Here is a 21,188-nt window from a genome sequence, read left to right on the forward strand (position 1 = left end):
CTGGGGAATCATCTTTTTCCACAGAAGTAAATTATCTCTGGAATCTCATGCCAGGCTTGGGTGGTTTTTTGTTGCTGTGTTTTGTTTTGGTTTTTTTCTTCTTCTGAAAGCAGAATCATAGAAATTCACAGTAGAAATGAAAAAAAAAAAAAATGTATTAAATTAGGTAATATATTCTGGTAGAAACATATCAACTCCTTTCTGGAAGGGCAGAGTCAATTTGCTTGGCCAGATCATCATTGTGTGGTGCAAATGCCCCAGGGAATGTGGCAAAGGGTTTGGATCACATGTGGGTCCACAAGGCACACATCTGAAAAGCCATGAAAGCTCTTATATAGACAGATAAATAGAAGCTGCCTTTCAGCTGGCTCATACCTTTGGCTGTGATTAAACCAGGGTGAGATCACTTAAGAAGAAATTACAAACAAAGAGGTTATCAAAGCAGTGGAGGAGGTTTTTCTCAGTTGTATGGAGTGCTGCTGGATTAACTGGGGCACTGACATGTGCAGCACCTTGGTCTGGTCCTGGGGCTGATAGAGTGCAAGTTGTCTGTGGTAAATCTATTTTTATGTGGTGGAAAGTCCACAGAGGCCCCCAGTGAGGATCTGGGCTGAGAGGTGACTTTCCCCAGGGCATGGTGTTTCACCAAAACCCCACGAAGCAGCAGAAGAGACTCCAGCAGCTCCCTCCCCTCTCCAGGCTGGGATTTACCACTGAGGGATCAAGTTGCCGTTCAGCTTTGTGAGCCTCTGCACACGGGTTTTTTTTCTCTGTCAGGGGAAAAATAGGAGACTCAAACCAAGCAGGTGTGAAGTGGTTACTCTTACCACCCTCGTTTCCACTTTGTATTTTTAGCACCAACTCTTTTTTCTTTTCTTTTGTTTGAAGCAGTGCTCAGCATCAATAGGAAGCTGTGCAAACATGTGAGGGAGATGATCAGCTTCCACTTGCTGAAGGCTGTGGAAACCTGCAATAGCACCTCTCACTTTCCACTGATCACAGGTACACACTGACCCTTTCCACACCCCTCCACTGTGCATAAACAACCCCCGTGGTAGAAAGCAAAACTCCACTGGCTATTTCTGCCCTTCCCACCAGCCCAGGGCATTTTCCACCATGGCACTGGAAATGGGATGCAGGCAGAGCAATGCCCACCAGGTCATGGGAACTGGGGATTCTGCAGGAACCAGGGGAGCTGCAAATTCCCTATATCTGGCAGAGGATCTAACAGAGCTGAGTTATCTGTCTTGTACCATCAGCTGATGAGAGAACTTGTAGCACTGGCAGTTTTGCCACAAAGTTTTGTTTTTTTTTTTCTGTGCAGTACACCCCAGGAAATGAGATTTCTTTACAATTGGTAGCTGTGAGAAGTCCAAAGCAAATGTTTCACCCCTATCTTACATACATCTGTGTAACAGGGCCCTGAAGTCTGCAGGGAGGGTCAGCCTGCACCCATCTCCTGCCCTGCTGCATTCTGCCAGTGCCCACACCCCACTGTGCTTGGCAAGTAAAGACTTTCCCACCTTCCTACAAATACGGAAGTGATTGGAGACCTGGATCTGAAAGAGTCTGGGATGTGCAGGTGTTAAAAGCAAAGCATGCCCTTTGTGGAGTTTCATGGGATGCCCAAGGAACACTGTCTGAAGATCACTCAAGACATACAGTGAAAATAATCAGCTCTGATTTTAAAAAATCTCACCTTGGGCTAGTGGCCACAAACTGCTGAAAGTTACAAACTTTCTGTTTTTTAAACAGAGAACAGCACATGAGCTAAACTGTAAACTGTATTGGAACACTCACCTTGAAACGTGCCATGGCATGACTATCAGAGTTTAGGAGAACCAGGATTTTAAGTTAAATATTTTAAATCTGCAAAGTAGAGCACTGTCACCATACCAAGGTCAGCTACCTCAAATTTGCCTTCCATAAACTGTGAGGAAAATTCACAGGATAATGTTCTTCCTGCATAGATCCTGTGTATGTAAACTGAAAGATTAAATATTCCAACAGAACAAGCCTACAAAAAAAGGCAAATAAATGAGGAGCAGCTAGTTGAGAGCTCAGTTTGCTCCTGGAGCCTTGCTTGCAACTCCTGCACTGAAGTGCTGCCATTATTTTTAAATCAGATGCAAAGCAGATTTCTTAACCTGCAAAACTCTTGCTTTGCATTTTTTAAAAGCATTAATCTGGGGAGTGGGGAGCAGGTGGAGGGAGAAGGCTGCCTGGACACTGTGCACCCAGACCCCTGGCATCCAGAACTTTCCATTACGTGCCTGAAAAATCTGGGAGTAGTCTTTAGCTACAATAAACACTTCAAAATCTAAAGTGTTGTATCCCCCAGCTGGCCTCAGGAGTAATCACTAATTTAGTGATATCACTAAATGTGGACCACACTGCAGGAGTGCCTGACATGAGGACATGCACCCTGAGGAGGGCAGAATATAGGGCTAAAAAAAAACCCAGCAGAAACCCAGAGGGGCATCACAGGGGTGTTTCAGCCAGTTCTTTGGACATCAACCCTTCTCTGCTCCAGCCCAGGTAAATGCTGATGGAGCAGATTGGTCCAGAGGAGTGGTCTGGCACAGCAGTGTCAGGCCACTCCCTCTGCTGCTTTTCCTCAGCAGGCAGCACAGGTTTACTTTGCAGCCTGTATTCCTGACAGGCAGCCAGATGGACAGAGGGACTCCCAGGGGTGCAGGGGCACCCAAAGTCTTGGTGCCTATCAGTGAGGCTCACAGGCAAGGCACTATCTGTCCAGGCAGGGTCCTGATAAAGTAGTTTCCCATTGACAACTGCTCAGCAATCAGATAAACCCTAACTGCTGTGGGGTTGCTCTGCTCTCAGGGGCAGGTTTTCCCCTGCCTTTGCTGATAGGAGCTCAGCCCTGGCTTCCATGGGAATCCAAGCTGACCCTTGCAGCTCTCAGATACTCATCTCCATGGAGCAGCAAAGCCAGCAGCCAGCTGGAGGGATCCTGAAGCACTGGGCTCTGCCTGTGGTGCTCAGCTCTTTATTTGCTCTGTTGAGTAAGTAAAGTACATATTTTGTACAGGTCACTGCTCTGGGGAGCAGCTGGTACAGAAAAGGCTACATCTGGTACAAGGAGAGCTGGAAACGAGAGTGAAGAGAGAATGATGGCAACAGAAAAAAAAATAGGGGACAGACAGAGCTCAGAGGAGAATGTCTGAATGGCAGCTGGGTTCAACACAAGGAGCACTTGTTTTGCCCATCTTGCCTTTTGGGAAGGCAGAACAGTTTTCTTCCCTGACACTGCTGAAGTGGGATGAGATTCATGAGACCTGGACATCCAGTGAGCTCTGAGCACATTGGTCCATCTCAAGGAGTACCCATGAGCTGCCCTGTTAAATGCCCAGAATCACCTTTGGTGCCCTTCAGAATTGAGCTCCCCTCCAGGCAGGCAGTCCAGCTAAATTTAAGCATGCCTTTTGCCACCAGCTCATGTTCAGCCAACCAACGTGTGGGGACTGAAAGCAAAAATCTCTCCTGCTTCAAAATAGCAAAGAGCTGGCAACCCAGAGAGAAAGGTTTGGGTCCAGCTGGGGGGATTTCTAAATCCAGCCCTGAGTAAAAATTAATTCTTAACCCTGGTCACATCTGAGCTCAGCACCTGACCCGCGTTCACCCCTGCACCCAGAGCATCACGGCCCAGGCAGCACAAGGGATGCCTTGGCCTCTTGTGCCACGACCTCCCTCCTCTGAGGGCAGTATCAGGGCCTGCTCCATGCAGATAAGATTTGGATCTTGTAAGGAAGCACCCACTTTTATCACAGAAATCAGGCACTCACTGCCATCTAGATCTCACAGAACAGCCCCTCCTTTCTTCCCATGGTGAAAGTCAGTAAGTGCAGGGGGAGATGTTTGCTGATGGGGAAAGGTCGTTGGCAGCTTCCTGTCTGTCAGCAGCTATGCCTGATCTTGACACAGCTGTGGCTCCAGCAATCTCCCCTCTCTCCCAGAAACCTTAACCAAGCAACAGGCCTGTCCTTCAGGTGGAGAAAGCAGCTTTCCTTGCTGCTGGGAGTGCTGATGCTTTCTGCTTCCACCTGCCAAAGCACAGTGCAGCAGGAGGTTTTGGCTGGCAATTTCAGGACTAGGCTTTAAAAGCAACAGCTTGTTAAGACATGACACAGCAGCCAGTCTCTGGTTACTGATTAGGGAGGCAATTTCAGCAGCTGACTGTCCTTTTAAAACTCCATCCAGAGCAGCACCTCTGCAGTGCAAGCAGGACCTGCACAGTGGAGCAAGGGGTCATGCAGGATTTGTTGGGGAAATGCCCCTAAACCCAGAAGGAATCAACAGGGGAGAGAAGGGGGTGAGACAAAGATGTTTTCAAAGCAGAGCCTGGTGCCCTGTTCATCCACTGCTCCTCGGGGAATGTGTTTTCACTGTGAGCCAGTTGGTATTGCTGCATATATTACTGGTTCAAGCTCAGCTACCCAGGAGTTAGATACAGCTTATTTCATTCACATGGTTCCTCCAGCACAGGACAACCTCACATGAGTGAGCTACTCAGCAGCTTTTACATGCTTTTTGTCAGCCCTGGGCTCCTGCCCATAGATCCACCCCAAGCAGCTCACCTTGCCTCTATTGCCTGCACAAGTGCAAAACTTATTTCTGTGTACAAGCACCACTGGGGACACAGACAAACTTCACCTCGTGTCTGGGGAGAAAGGACATCAATAAATTTGGAGAAATGAAGAGGAAGGGGAAGCAATGATTCTCCTGTTGAGGTCTCCCCATGAACCAGGCCTGCTTCTCCCATCCTGTGTGTAAAGTAGAGCAGAGCTGGTGTTTGGGCTCCAGTTAACCAGTCTGGGGTTGTAGTTTTGTGATCTTCCCTGAATTGCTGGGGAAAGAGGTGAATTAAAAGAGAACAGAATTTTCTTTTTTTTTTCCTATCAACCAAAGGAACTGGGCATTTCTTAGCTAGTTCTAAGCACATTTGATTTAGTAGAAGCATCCTTTTTTTTTCAGAATATGAAAGAAGAGAAAAATGAGGAAAAGCAGGAAAATCAGACTTGCCACAGGAGCCTCTCCCCAGCAGGACTGGCACTCCCCAGTTCTCCAAGCTCTTTTTGAAGACCTGCTCCATGCTGTCTGCATGGATGCTGCTGCAGCATGAAGCAACAGGCTCCAAACTCCTCAGGTTCAGAAACTCCAGTGCTGACAAAGCTGCTCTGCCCCCTTTCAAGATGAGCACATCCCTTTTGAAAAACATAACTTGCGTTAACTAAGAAAAAAAGATTTTCTGTCTTTTCTTACTTCCAGGACTCAGGGGTCAGTCAGCAGGGAAAGCTGAAGCCTGGGGCAAGACTCACCTCATCCAACATTTCCAGCAAAGGGAGCAGCAGGGAAGCCAGGACAGACTGCCCAGGGAGGTGAGTCTCAAGACCTTTGCACTTGCAATACCTTGTGCCTTTGCAGAGAGAAGCAAAATATGTCTTTCCATGAGCCTATGTAATTTGGCAGCTCAGTACCATAAGAAAACATTAAGGCAAAGCACATGGAGGCATTAAAAAGTGTCTGACACCTATTGCCAGAAGTTCCAGATGTGGGCAGGCAGGATGGACAGCAGTGTCTGATACTTACCAGGTGTCATGCACAAGCCATTGGCAAGTATTTGATTTCAAAATAACTTTTCTAGCAGGAGATTATGTTGGGGTTTTTGTCCCCTCCTTGTCTGCAGACCTCGTGCTGGCAATCAGATGCAGTATCTCAATTTCTGTCTCCTTGTCTTCACTAGAAATCACTTCTAGGGCATCACTACCTCTATTATTTAATAAATCCTGGCATTCTGGTGGGAGGAGGCTCTGGGCCCCCCTGACTGCATTCTCTCATGGGCTGCTGTGAAACTTCTCTGGTGTTAGCTGAACCCACAGGCAATCCAGAGAGTGGTTTGAGACCCTGCCTGGGAACTTCTTGCTCTTGCTTCATTCCAAGACACTTAAGTATGCAGAAAATAATTTTGTTCATTCCCTTTTTTGTTTACCCCATGCAGTTCACCCATTGATTTCAGAGTAAGTCTCTGACACAAGCACTTTGTACTCCTTTTACAGAATTCAGACTAACACCAGCTCACTCATCACATGCCTATCCCAGTCTTTCACTGATCACTCATCCATTTCCTCTTTGCTTCTGCAGAAAAGTGCATTAAAAATTCAGAGAAATCCTTGTATCCCAGTCCAATGCCAACTAGTAAATCTCTTTCACAGCAACAATGAGCATGTAAAAAAGACTTTGCTCTATTTTGTGCACACCAGATGCCAAAAATTCAAGCATTAGCTATTTAAAACATTGCTATAAACACCCAAATTATTAAAACCTTTCATGTTAAGGCACCACTTTTCCAGTCACTTCTCCCTAAACAAACAGCATCACTGACATTTTCTGTTCTGAATGGAAGCAACACATTTTCCAAAGGTGCTGTTTCATATCCCAACAGTCTGCCTGCCTCTTCAGCTGCAAAGGCACAGCCAAACAATGGTTTTGGAAAAAAAGGCAGCCAGGCAGATGGTCCTCATCAGGAAACTGCTGGTTATGCACCTACCTGTGACAAGGAAAAGTTAGAAACCACCAAACTGCAAAATGAGAAAGCACTAGGAAGCACTTTGGGCAGGGCTCATGGGAAGTACGTAAAAGCACTTTTCAAACCAAAAATTAATCATTTGTAGCAAGCTCTAAAATAGCCACAGATGTTGCAATACAAGAGGAAAGAAAGTTGACAAACGCTTCTCGCCACAACTTTACGCACTTGGCTTTATTGTAACAGTCTTTACTTCTCTAATTTCAGGACTACAGAAGGGTTTGCTGCCAGACCAGCCAGGTCCTCCTTTGCAGGACTGCATCTGGGCATCTTATAATGAAAAGTTCCACAGAAAACATCCAAGTAACACCAACTATCTCAGTCTTTTTATAGAAACACACAAGTAAAGGTCATCTTTGCCCTCTCAGTGCTGAGTGAGAGGCTAATCAGGCTCCCACAGCATTCCTGGACCTGGAAGCACAGCAGTAACACACCGAGCACGAGCACTGCACCGTTGCACTGACACATCTCCATGTGCACACAGAGAAGGAAACCATCCACACTGAGCCTGTGCTGGGGCAGAACCAGAACTCCCCACCCAGGAGCTCTCAGCAGCACAGATGAAAGAAACAGCCCCAGGAGCTTTTGCCACACCCCTTGCAACACAGGGGACCTGCTTTCCTGCTGCTAAGGGGAAGTGAGGGCTCACTTCTGCCCATGCCCCAGTGCTTCACATGTCTTAAGAGCAGCAGAATTCACAGCATCACCTCCTGCTGCTTCCTCCACTCCAGGCCCCTTGAGAAAAAAAAGCAAAAAGCCTGCTCACACACGCTTGTAGGGAGACAGTTTCTTTTTCTCACAAAGTATTGAAGCACAGCCATCCCCATCACTCCATTTCATAACACCTACTATATCTCCAGCCAGCATAAGAATTAAGTGATTCCATTAAACCAAAACTGGTTTTAACCAAACCAGACCACTTCTCATGAATGTTGCACGCTGTTTGAAGAAGTACACTGAGTTTATAGCTCTGATCTCACACTTGACAGGAATTCTGCACAAACTTAGACTTTTTGTAAATCCTGCTGCTTTATGCTGGCTAAGGAGAAAGAACTAGTGGAACAACAAAAAGGAGGTTTCAGTTGTGAGATTTTTTTTGCTGTACAGAAAGAAATAGAAATGCAGGTGAAACAGAGTTCACAGGAACCTAATCTTCAATTAATCTTTGAAATAAATGCCTGACCTCACACATACTTTACAGTTAAAACTCAACATTCCTGAAGGGAGCTTTGCTGCCTAATCCAACAAGCTCCCCACCTCCTTTTTTTTTTTAACTAAATACACAATCTTACATAAGTTCATTCTCTCAAATCATTGAACAAACAGGAATTATTCAAAGGGTTTCCTTAGGCACAGCATAGTACTTTGTGCTAAGCATCTGGCATGATGCGGTCTCCAGTAATAAAATATAATTAGCTGGCAGAAGCCTTGAACATTTAGTCTAGGAGATGAACTGGCATAATTGGTTTCTCTAACTCCATATGCATTTATATGAAGTATATTTTTAAAAAAGCTAGAAAACCAAAGTGTTCTGGGTATCTTCAGAGGAGAGAGCTCTCCAAGCCACAGTGCCAATCACAAATGATTGACTGGAAAAGCTCTCAACCTTTTTACATCAGGCTTTCTCAAGCATGGACCTACTCTACTCTGTCTGCTGAGCTCTCACTGTGGTTTCCATGGATTCAGGGCATTTTTCTGCAAACCTGATGATGGTTAAAATGATTAAAAGGGCTACATCTGATGGTTAAAAAGGATAGATCACCCGAACTTCATTCAGCTTTGCAGTTACCTGAAGGTAACTTTTCACACTTAGTTCAGACCGGTATTGGAAGGGGGGGAAAATTATGCTAGGATAACTATCCTCCAAATTACAAGAAAATAATGATGAGGCAGGCAATCCATGCTCTACAGAATTTGCTCAAAAGGCAAAAGTATAGAAGGAAAAAAACACCAAACAACTACTCCAAACACGTATTGCTGCCTTCTACTTGAATATGAAACTAAAAGCTAGTAGAAAAAATTTTAACCTTTTAGTTTGGTGAAAGTGCACACTAGCTTCAACTGAAATCAGACAAAAACAATGTGCAGTACAGCCTGCTGAGAAATGCTTTACTGAGAAACTAGGGCTGTCTTACTTTCAGGCCACAGGAAAACTTGAATCAAAGATCTGACTGCAGAGAGGAAACTCCTAGAGGCTGACTAGACAATTATTTAGTAAAACAGAACACACACAGGCACGTGCACTCACTCTCTCCCTGATGCTACAGGCATACAAGGAGCTGGTCTGGTTTTGAGTTTTGCTGCTGCTCATTTCCAGCACACGTTTGTTGGCCTATTTGCTTGTGGTTAGCAGTCTAGCTCACAGAATCCTCTGCAGAAGAGATTTTTGACACACATTTCAGAGGTACATGCTTCCCCTCACATCCTTTAAGCAAACATCATGTTTCCTCCCCCTCAGTTTCCAGAAGAATCTAGTTGTTTTGACTATTTTCCTTCAATGCCCTCTAGCATTGTGAACACCTTCCCACCCTGTCACTGCTGCAAAAAGTCACACTGTCCCTTCACTTGCCCCACGGCCATCATCTCATCATCTCATCATGTGTTTTTTACCAGACACTCTCATGGAATCACTTTCACAACTATCTATTTTGGCCAAAGTTAAAACATGTATCTTAGTAAGAGACAGGAAACAGAATTCCAAGGACTCTGAAGAAACATTTAGCCAAGCTAATCCATTTATTGAGCCTCTATCAACTAGGTTTTGGTTAACAAGTGAAAAGAACAACAAGCAACATACAAAATAAATAGTGAAAACAAATTCCCTTCACATTGATAAAGTTTTCTGGGGACAAACATTAGAAGAGATAAAATGCATTCTAGTTGGAAGAACGTGCCTCAGGTTTATTAGAAAAAATTTCTCAGAGAAGAAGATTCTCTTAAACTATTTTCATACAGCACGACACTGAAAAACTGAATCATACACCAAAGAAAAAGCTGTGAGGGTGAAAAGGTTTGTATTTACATATAGGACACACAGTACAAAGCATTAGCTGGACTTCTACTTTACATTTAGAGTTTATACCATTAGTGTGGGTGAGCTACAGACCAGGAGAGCTCTCAGTTTTTCACAAGGTTACACTAGTGCAGGCTCTAGGTGGATGTCCCTGCAGACACCTTACTTCTATCAATCAGTACAGAATTTGTGCCACAGCACTGTTCTAATAGTGCCTTCTGAAGTATTTACACAAGTGAGGACAGCTTTGCTCTTAGCCTCTCCATGCTTGCTGGAAGAAGATTCACCATTTCCTTACTGAGTTCTAGTTCCGTTTCAATAGCAGGGACAGCATCTGGATACTTCTCACAATAATCTACCAGAAATGTGTAATATTCCAATGATGTCTGCATATTTTCCAGTTGCTTTTTGCTATCTGAAGTAATAAGCTTACCATATAGTCGTGCAATATGAAATTTAGCCACCATTGCAGGGCGAAGAACATCTTCCTCGAGTTTTTCAGGAAACACCTTATCAGGGTTCCTCAAAGAATCCAAGAAGAGTTCATAATATTTGATTGCGAACTGAGCCAGAGAATTAATTTTTTTCACTGTGTGCGAGTCTAGCTTCTCTAACCTGTTCCCAATAGCTACCTTTAAATCCATCATCTCATAATAGGTGTCAGCCAGCTCACACTGCAGCTGCCTACGGATCAGCAGGTAGTACTGGGGGTTCAGGTCTGTATAGATGGGCTCCAGCATGTCTATCCTACGCTTGTGCATTTTGCAGCGCCTCTCATAGTCTTCTTCAAAGAAAGCAAGCACCTTAAACAAAGCACTGTGATCCTGAACAATTTCAATATGGTCAGTAACATAACCATCAACCTGAAAGAACTCTTTTGCTTCCTGGACATAGTTCTGACCAACCAGGAAGATTTCTCTGGCTTCTTGAAAATCTAAAGGATATACACTGCTCACTTTCTCCTCCATGGCTAAGACAGAGTCACATATATCACTTGTCCCAAAAAGGACAGCTTTTTTCCTGCCCTTCTCTTTTTCATCCTCTTCTTTTTTTCTTTGGGCTTTAAGTTCCAATTGCCTGTCTGGATCCAGCTCTCCTATGTTATCCTGAAATGCGAAAGCATGCTAATTAAAAACAAATCTGGCTTATAAAGAGAGACTTCATTTGAAGTATAAACTAGTGAGGAACAAGACAAAAGAGAAATCATATACAAGGCCTTATATTGACAAAAGAATCAAGGTGGTTCAGTCTCCCTACCCTGTGTGACAAAATAGCCCAAGCAATAAATGTTAAGCCCAAAGGCTCTGCTTCACAAAGCATTTCAGCAAATGCTGGTTTAAACATCGGAAGAAATACTTAAATGAATTAAGTGAACTGAATCAAATCTGAATTAATCAAATGCTTGAATGAATGAGAACATCAGCACAGAAAACTGTTGCATATTAAGACAATGTTCTTACTAGCAGTTAAATAAGAAGGAATCTGTCAAATCAAGCTGCAAGAAAATGCAACAGAGAGGAGGAAAATTTGTGCTGTAAAAGTAATGCACTGATCACTCTACAGAGTTGATCCTCTATCTGTACTTATTCTTAAGTGCTGCATTTAAGTCAAAGCATTCCATGAAACACTTGCTACACTGCAAGCACTTGTTTTGTTCAGTGGGCAATTTCTAATTCCTTGTTACCAACTGCAAATTGATTGCTCTTGCAATCACCAAAGCAGACTTAGTTTGGTGTTAGACAATGACAGGCACAAAACAGATTTTCTCTTACCTCAAGCAATTTTCGAGCACTTTGCAGAAGATTCAGGCAATACTTAATCCAACACCTTGCAATTTCAGCTTTCCTCTCTGGAAGGTCCTGTTGGTCTGGCTCTGTTTCATCTGCTGAATGGACATAAACACATGAAAACTAAGAGAAGTCCAGCATTCCAGCAAGACCCTCAAATGTTAAATGCAAAGAATATCCTTGTATTTAATTTTCCTCATGGCTAGACAGAAACATGTTCTCCATGTTAGTTTATGCAATAGTTCTGTAAACTGTCATTTCTGGTAGAAACTTGTATAGATTAACATGCATTTGCCATGAATGAATTCTGAAAATAAATAGATCATAATGAATCTTTACAAAAACCTTTTATCTTCAAGGTCTTTTACTGGAAAAGTTTTCCAGGTCTCTTTGCAGTAAGAGAAAGAAATCAGGATACTTCATTTTCTGAGATTGAGCTGTCTGCCCAGGAATTGTTTCTGAGGATGATATAGGCATGTGTATTGCAATGGGCCCCAGACTTGCTACCAATAAAGAGAACAAAATTGGGGAAATTGGTACAAAGTACAAGCTACCTGGTACAAACATAAAATTTATTAGCTCCACAACTTCTGTATTTTTCTCCCCAAAGTCTCCCTACCAATCACAAATAGCAGCATTGCTGATGTCTCAGGATGACATTTTCATAAACCAAACAGATTTCAATGAAAACTCATTTCCCAGTCTCTATGCACAAGGCAGTGAGTTAGCTGAGCAATGAGAGAACATTCCTACAGGACAGCAGCACTTCTGTTCACCAAATAAAAAGCCAACTTCAGACTCAGACCCACTGCACTCATTATCTTTCATTACAGCAAATCACTTTCTTATCAAGGAATTAAGAATTGTTGCTAATCTAAAAAAAGACACATTTATTAATTATGTCTGTGTTAAGTTTATATTCCAATTGACATGATTAAATGAATGTGCTTGAGAATGGTCAATGCTGCCTGTGTACTGTTTTTTCTGTAAGTTAGAACCTTCTGCAAGTCCACAGCCCAGCTCTCTGCACATGAAAATGCAGGGAAGGGAGGAGATAAGCAATTATTCACCAAAACAAACAGGATTATGACTACTCCTATGTGAAAAAAGTTAACTTAGTTGACTCATACTTGCTCCCTCTCCACAAATTAAAGTTCTACCAACTGTAAGCTTCCACTTGCCCAGGACAGACATAAAAGTTTGTGCTGTAGATAAGCAAAGACTAAGCCTAAAACAGAGCACTGACACTATCATGGAACCAACCACAGGTCCTTAAAATTAGGGTCAGCTCTCTAAAAGTTCCTTCTATTGGTATTCACACTGGACTGCCAAGCTGTTCCTTTGCATCAATGCCCAAACAACAAGGAGGGCAGCTAGAACTCCAAAAACAGCCACTGATGAGGCTGCAGCATCCAGCAACAAAAGACAATACAAGTACCTTCTGGATTTGGGGTTTTAAAAGCTGCAGTTTTGCTCCCTCTTTTAAAGCTATTCCCAGGAAGCATCTGGTTTGGCTCACTGAATGGCTCTGATCACTAAGGCAAACTGCATTTTAGCACATATACAAAACCAAAAAGATGAAAAGAGACATTGCCACTGTTGAAGTGGATATTGTGTTAAATTTCACTTTTATTCTGGTATGCTTTTTCAAACACCAGAAACAAGCACTTGACTTTTTCTCACACAGTCTACATGTAGCCAATCTTGAGCTGTAGCAGCAGTTGCTTTTCAGAAACAAATTTCAAATTTATTGAAAAATATTTGAGAAAATTAACGCTGGTTTAAGTTTTGTACATGTTGTTAAACTTCAGTTTTAAACATTAACACATAATGCTGCTTCATTCACAATCATTTAATTCAAAACTTTTTTATAAACTTACCATCTTCAGCAGATGGCACCTGCCCAGCTTGGCTAAAGATGACACTGGCTGCTGCTAAACAGTGTCGAGCCTCCATAAAGCACTCCTGAGAGAAACAGAAACAGAGCAGCACTTAGCACTGGTGTGAGCACTAGTGTCACTTGGCCAAAGCCCTCACCTCAGAGAGTGAGCACACATGGCCACAAGGGGAATGACAGAACTGACAGGCTCTGGAAGACAGCACCATTTTTCCACACTATTACTGAATACAATATTTTCTAACTGTTTTTTCTGTACAGCCACAACACCAAGCCTTGCCTTTAATACTGGCTGTGCACACTTTATGTTCTGACTGTTCTGCTGCCCTGAGGTGAAGGAAGTGATGCCTCATGGCACACACTATCATGGAGTGTTGGTGGGAACCAGCCAAACAAGTCAACACCCTGAGTCAGTGCAGTGTTAAATAATTAGTGCTATCAATGCATCAAAAAGATATGGAAATTAGGAGTTACTATTGAAATTAGCATTAACTGGCTTAGGTAGGGCAGCAATCTTTTTAATCATCAGAAAAGAGCATCTAAATAGCCTGGAATGTAGAAATTCCTAAATAAAGCTGAAGCACTTCCTGACAGTAGATTGTTTAGAGTCAGCACATGGCAAACAGCTACCAACTCACATATTCACTTTAATGTTCACATAGGTTCAAACAACTCTTGAGCACATACTAAGGTACAAAGGATAATTATCTATAGTAAACAATAAGCCATACCTTGGCCCTTAGATGCTTTTTGTTTTCAAACTTTAGTGTAAGAGAGCAATATAAAAAAGAGTTTTAAATTCAATTATTATAACCCCAAAGTTTACTTAGGGACACAACATCACATCATTGCAATATTTCATTAACCATAGAGCTTTTCTCATGTTTACACCTCTGCTTATCTTCCCCACTACCATCACCACACCACAGGAAAGCCACCATGTCCTCTTCAGAAAGAAACCTGACAGATGCTTCATGTCAGAAGACAACTTGTGGTTTTACAGGTGCACATTTTCAATTCATCCTGGAGCCTTGTCTCAAAGAGCTGGTTTAGTTGGCAGCTACATTAATGGCACTAATACAGCAGGAAAGCAGTGGGAATGTTACCTTGGAGAGATAGTACTGTGACAGAGTGGCAGCATTGCGTGCCCACTCCACTGGGTAGTAGCCACAGTACTCCAGCTGGCGTTTCAGAGTGGTATGGCAATACTGAGCAGCCTTCTCAATCATGTCCAGGTGCTGGTACACTTGTGCCAGGTAATACAGAGTATGTGTGTAGGCTTTTTCAAACCTAGAAAAAAGCCAACAGACTCTTTAGATTTCTCATTTTTTTCCTCCCTAAACACACCCTCATAGTTTTTTCAAAAAGTAATAATAATGTAAGTATGCTGCTTAAAACCCACCGTTTGGATCTTTCTTGGTCTGTGAGTTTTTCTTCCTCTGCCATGAAATGTTCACTGGGATCCAGGGGAGGATTTCCATCCTGCAAGGGTACATGACACATTCAGCAAACTACATTTCTTACTCTGTGGCACAGTGCTCCCTCTCCTGGCTGCACATCATTTCCCATTTGCCCATCCCAAATTCAACGAGGCTTCGTGTAAACCACTTCTCTGCAGCAATTCCACAACACTCAGGAGGTTCAGAGGATGAAAGTCACAAATCCACATGGAATGACAAGGTTCACAGCTTGCAGGAGATTTCTGCTTATGTACTTTAAAGCAATGCAAGCTGCCTGCACCAGAGATACTCAGCCTGGATTCTACAGGACTCTACTGGGCACCTTTATTTCGTACAATAACACACTGGGTTTTGAGGCATCATTTTAATACCAAGCACACCTTCAAGTGTGAAATATTTGTTTGGCCAGCTGCACTGATCAGCAGCAAGAAAACATCCTGCAAGAAGTACTGTAGAGAACATGAAGTGCAGAGTGCTCAGCAGAGCTGCTGTGAAGGGACTCCCAGTATCCATGAGCTGGCAAGATCATTTACTGAGACAGACAAATCAGACAGCACACAATGTCTTTGGAGGATGAAGCTGCTAAACCTTCCTATCAGGCATAACCTACATGCAAGTTATTAAATGTGGTAGCTCCCATCACTAGAAGCACTTTTTGGTTCTTTAAACCACAAGTTCTGTCAGAATCCTTACAGGGACAGCTGTACAGCTTTTGGCATTGCTGTATCCAAATCTGCCTTAAGACAACTGTCAATAATGTTACCAGACAGTTCACAGGGAACCCCAACAGATTAACATTGCTTATGGCACAGCTTTATTATCCCATTTCATTTTGCAATTGTGAGTAACTTCAGGTGCCACTTCTAAAACACTTCAAATGAAACCACTTTTCAAAGAGAGCTTTTCTCCTATTACACAGTGCATCCTGGAGGGTATGCAGTTTGTCTAGCCCCTTCCTAACTCCACTTCTTTCTTAGCCCAAAAGAAAGTAAAGCAACAAATAAAAATCAGTTTCAATAAATATAATAATACAGACTTAGGCAGGAACAGGAACAAGGACAGAGAATACACTCACTTTACAGGGAAGAACACATACTATGTTTGTACTGCTTCTCATTAAAAATCCCTAAATGGACTTATTTACTTGCTTTTAATAGAAGTGTTTTACTCATCTTAAAAAAATTAACAAATGCACCTGAAACACATAATGACAAATAAACTAAAGCATGTTTAAGCTAAGAGAGGCATGTAGATTTTTGTATATGATCTTTTAATCTGTAGGTTTTTGTTTACACCTCATCAGTTTTTAAGAGGTGAATTTATAACTCTTCCTCTTGTTTTCTTTAGATACAAACGTTCCAACAAGATTTGGAGTATATTCTGGCAAGACTAGAGCTACTCCTGCAAAGAAAAGAACTGAAATGACACAGTAAGCAAAACTCTTGCCTCCCTCCTGTATCTATTGATCTATCTCTGGTATCAAACCTTATGCCTTTGCTTATCCTCAAAAAGAGCTGTTCAACTCTCCTTTCTAAGTGGATTTCATTAGCCCAAGCTCCTTGCCTTGGTTTTGCTTTAGGGGGAAAACCACCCTAACCAACTTGTAAGTTAATTAGACCCAGTCAGTAAACAACTAAATCCACCAGCACAGGAAAACGTCTCCATCACTAGCAGTTTATCAAAAACTCCCTGACAGGAAGGCTTCCTGACAGCCTAAAAAGGAGGAATGTTAAGAAAATTATATTCATATATTTATAATTTGTGAAAGACAAAAGTTGACATCATTGTATAAATCTGTAGTTTCTTCTAAAAGAAAGACTTAAAGCATAGTTATGTTTGACTACATAATGCCTTGAACTGTAAGTGGCAAATAATGTTGGGGGGAAAAGTGTGGCAAGCAATCATCACATACATATAACCCTAGTCAGGCAGCAAAGCCCCAGAAGAAATATTCAGTAACCACTACTAACAAAAATTTAAAGTTTCAGAAAAGTCTGCAGGGCAAATGTGAAGTACCTGGCAGCACTTTAATCCACTATACCATAGCACCACTTTAATTTCATCATCACTGGAGCAAGTGCCAGAAGCTTTTGGAAGTCATGTGAGCTGGGGCTGGGTAGAAATATCAAAGTTGATATTTATCAGGAATTAAGTAGAGAGATGCAGTATCTCTGGTTAGCTGAGCTGATCCAGAGGCCAGGAAATAAGGTGACCAGCTTTTCAGCACAAGTGGGTTTTCTTCTAGATCCATCACCTCTCCTATCACTGCAGGCCAGCATGGCTGCCAAGGTGGAAAAAGGGCAGTAACCAACCAATAAAGACTTGCCCATTATAAAAATCTCCACAAGTATGTACTCTAAATCAATTTCATGGCAAAACCTGAACTGAACCTGTAATTTCATGAAATTAAAATCTGTCCAACCTATTCAGCTGTCCTAAGACACAGCTACTGCTTCTTCAAGGCCACAAATGTTTTTAACTAACTGTCCCTGAGGCAAGTCAGTGTAGGAACAGCTTTGCAAAGAGCTTAAAAATAGCACAAGGGAGTCTTTGTAGGATACACAGCAGAATCCACAGCTCAAAAGGTTGTTTAATATGCATGAGAGGGTTAGCTGTCTGTGAGACTGTCCTCTTGGATATGGAACTAAACTACTTGCCCCTGCAAAACACTGCATAGTCAGAGCAAAGCATGTAAATATGAGTTTTGTTTCCTTTTCCCACTGAAAGCAATGGATATTTTTATTGCATTTCCAAGATAAGATTTAATAACAGTCCTCATTAAAGCCCAAATTCTACCAGGCATCAACTTTGGATTATTAAAGGGCTTTCAAAAGGGAGCAAAATTATTTTCTGTTTTGAAATCAACAAGTAATGCTCTAATTTGCCTTGCCCTATCCTGCAGTACAACTCATATCACTTGCCAAAAGTGCCACAGCAGCCAGTATAAAGCACAGGAACTCAAAAGTCCATTGCATGTTTATTTCAAAGATTACTTAACTTGCAAAGTGGCAAGTAATGTAAGACCTGCCATGATATTAACACAGTACCTCTTTCATGTATTGATTATACAAGGCTTCTGCAGATTCCAAGTAAGTTTGTGCAGTTTCAATTCTATCCCTTTGAGACCACAGGATCCCCAGGTTGTTCTAAAGGTAAAAGAAAAAAAATAAAAAAGAAAAAAAATAGTCACATTCCATTTACATCACATATTTTTTTTCCAAACAACTGATCAGTCTTCATTCTTACATATGTGTGTGTTCTAATACAATGGATTTCAAAAGGCAGAAATCATCCCCACACATTTCACTGTGAGTTGCTCAAAAGGGAGGGGGGTTTTCACACAGCAAATTTCACATAAAAAATGCACCTCACAGTCCTCCTCTGTTTACTCTGCTAGATAAGGACTAGTGTGTTCAAATAATCAGCTTTTCCCACAGAGTATGTTCTGCATCCAATTCATACAGCTTTTACATCACCTACAAATATCATAAAGAGAGACAAGAAATCAGAAATTTGTTAACATGACTCCATAGAGAAAAATCAACAGGAAAAAAATAGGCTAGGAATGAATGCTTGTATATTTTTGACAATGCAAAGAGATGAAAAGCATCTCTGAGATCCAAAAGTTATAGACTACTGCCTTCAAATTTAAGTTAAATCAATGTACATATCAACTTACTGCATCTGTGAACCCAACTTTGACAAAAAGTGCCTCTAATTTTATTAGTAAGATGAAGGTGTTAATAAAAATCTGTCTGATGTGCTAATTTAAATCCTAAGCAGTGTTATTACAAAACTCAAGAGGGCTAAAAAACCCTCCCAAAACCTTCAAAATAATTAGAATGTATAGCTTCATGTCAGCCCTGTATCTCTTTCAACTCTATTCTACTATTTTTACAAGAAAGCACATCACATGTTGTTTATGAACTGAAACACTTTGCCGAAGGCCAGGCACTGGAACTGACCAGATTCCATTAGACAGAAACTGGGGAGCACACTCTTATGCAAAAAGCTCAGAAATCAGAAGTGAGGCTAAAGAAAGAGGCCCAGCAGGAAAAAGGAGTGCTTCTTCCTACAAAATAGCAGTCAGTGCCATGGCAACACACCCCAGACATCCCAGAAGGTGGAAAAGTACTGCCACTGATGACAGTCATTGCTTTTAAATCAGAAATGGTTTAAATTAAGGACTCAAGCTTCACACCTTAGGACAGTGCCAGGTAACAGCAGACCCTTCAATGTTGGACCACAGCACCTCACATGCATTACAAACTTCATCCTGCTGCTTCCTGAAGGCCCCAAAACAGTGAAGTTCACACAGACTTTGGGCTAATGGACAGAAGAGCTGCTTTCCAGCACATCAATTCAGAATCTCTGAGCCACACCAGGAACATGTGGGAAGATGTTATCTTATTTCAGCTGGAGCAATCTCCTCACCTTACAAAGGGTAACAGAGTTGTAGCAGTGTATCCAAACCCTCACGCTGAAGGACAAGGAGCAGATGTAACCTCACTGTTCCAGACAACTCCACTAATTCAACTTGCACCTTTCCACGTCAGCCCATGATTCCCTGACAGTTTGATGAGGAAGTGAATGGAGTCTTCTCTAATTAGGGCAACCATTTTTGACAGAGATATCTAAATAACTGCTCTATTTAATGTAATGTCTAGAGTCAGATACCTAACTATACACCAGCTACCATGACAGAGTGATCAAAGCCCTTCTGTGAATCTGCACGTAGCAAGAACTAATCTTGGTAACAGTATTCCCTTCTTCAGAATAAAGGGAAAATATCATTACTTCAAGCACCAACAAAATTGTATTTACCTATCTGGGACAAAATGCAATACCTTAAAATATAACAGGCAATGCTAAAAAACTAACAATTTATCATTTCAGGATAATGCATCAATAAAAACATCTCCCAACGTCACTTTGACAACCAATGAGCTAGGGGATCACAAATAAATTCTGGACATAGTGAGATCTTTTTCTAATTTATTCTTGCACAGCTCTTACAAGTTTTGTCTCAGTCTGTCCAGAAGAGTGATGCCTGGAAAGACTGAGCTGGAACAGAGCAAAAGGGATAAAATAGGTATTTATTGAAAGGATACACTCTGGGCAGTGCAAGAGCCTGGCCAAGGCTACATCCGAATCAAATCCAAGCTGGATCCCAGTCACGAATTTTTACACTGTTATAACTTTTGGTTCATCTACATAGTGGGGACAATTATCCAACCACAGCCCCAGGCTGTGAAGACTCAGCCCCCTTTCCCTCGCTGTTGTTTCTGCTTTTGGGTACAGGTTGTCCTTGATCCTCTAGCTAGAAAGGAATTGTTTTGTCTAACTACCGTGTGAAGAGACCTTACTAACACTTAATATGTGAAGTTTCAGAGTTGTACACTAAGCAGTAGAGATTTTGAAAAATATAAAAACTAAAACCCAAGGCACCTAAAAAACCAAGAGTACGTTGTTCTGTCAACACCCAGCTTCAACGAGAACACCCAGAGACATCAGCAGGAGGCTCAAAACAGAAGAGTCCCCTCCAACAGCCACCAGCTGTGAGTGATTCCCCCGGGAGGAACCGAAGGCCAGGGCTGCTGTGTTCGTTACGGTTAAACGAGCAGCACCGTCAGGCCTGGGGAGCGCCCCTCGCAGAGACCGCCCGGCACAGCCCGCACACCAAGGCCCCGCTCCGCCCCACGGGCACCCCTGCGGCTCCCAGCCCACCTGCGCCTGGATGTAGAGGGACACGCAGTCCGGGGAAAGGCGGTGCGGCTCCAGCAGCTGCGTGCAGCGCTGCAGGTGCTCCTCGCCGGCCGACAGCTCCTCGGTGTCCGTGTGGTTGACGCCCAGCTCGTACTCCAGCACGGCCCGCCGCACGGCCAGCACTGCCTCGCCGCCCTCCTCGGCGGCGCTCAGCAGCTGCTTCACCTCCTGCAGCAGCGCCCGGGCGCTGTACTTGGAGCGGTACGGCTCCGTCTCGGGGTCCTTGAGGGACTCCACGGCCGAGAGGGTGCGGGCGGCTCGGAACTTTTCGCACACCGCGGGCCACCCTCCGCCCGCCGCCATCTTCCCGCGCGCCCGGCCCGCCCCGCGCCGCCTGACGAGAGCGCGCCCGGCCCCGCCCACAGCCCCGGCCCCGCCCACAGCCCCGCCCCTCAGGCGGCGCCGTGAGGGGGCCGGAGGAGCGCCCCAAAGGACACCGCCGCACAACTGCGCTCAGGGGCTTGACGTCCAGTTTTACCCAAAAACATTTATTCTACAACCCGATTTTTAACGCTGCTGGAGAGGCGAGGCGTGTCGCTGTCCCTGTCTGGATGAATTTTGTTCGCTCGCAGTGCTGAGTTTCCAGGCTCACAGATGCCTTTAGGGCAGCAGCTACTTAGCTGGGCAGAAAAAAACATCTCCCAAAACACCCAGTCATTTC

The 21,188-nt window shown here is 43.2% G+C and overlaps 1 protein-coding gene across 2 annotated transcripts; it reads right to left on the reverse strand.

The window, feature by feature from the left end:
• Positions 1-9,309: 9,309 nt before the first annotated feature.
• KIFBP (kinesin family binding protein) lies at positions 9,310-20,875 on the reverse strand. 2 transcript variants are annotated; one of them, XM_056495402.1, is made up of 7 exons: positions 20,489-20,875; positions 17,809-17,907; positions 14,704-14,783; positions 14,408-14,591; positions 13,285-13,369; positions 11,390-11,502; positions 9,310-10,723 (listed from the first exon to the last, which is right to left on the reverse strand). In XM_056495402.1, exons 1-7 carry the CDS (start codon positions 20,828-20,830, stop codon positions 9,845-9,847), a joined length of 1,782 nt encoding a protein of 593 aa, XP_056351377.1. In that variant the 5' UTR covers positions 20,831-20,875; the 3' UTR covers positions 9,310-9,844. The 2 variants fall into 2 exon arrangements, with proteins under 2 accessions (XP_056351377.1, XP_056351380.1); XM_056495405.1 differs by having other exon boundaries at positions 11,390-11,499; positions 20,489-20,869.
• Between the last annotated feature and the right edge of the window lie 313 nt (positions 20,876-21,188).

This window comes from Oenanthe melanoleuca, chromosome 6 (assembly GCF_029582105.1).
Source record: "Oenanthe melanoleuca isolate GR-GAL-2019-014 chromosome 6, OMel1.0, whole genome shotgun sequence".
Lineage (NCBI taxonomy): Eukaryota > Metazoa > Chordata > Aves > Passeriformes > Muscicapidae > Oenanthe > Oenanthe melanoleuca.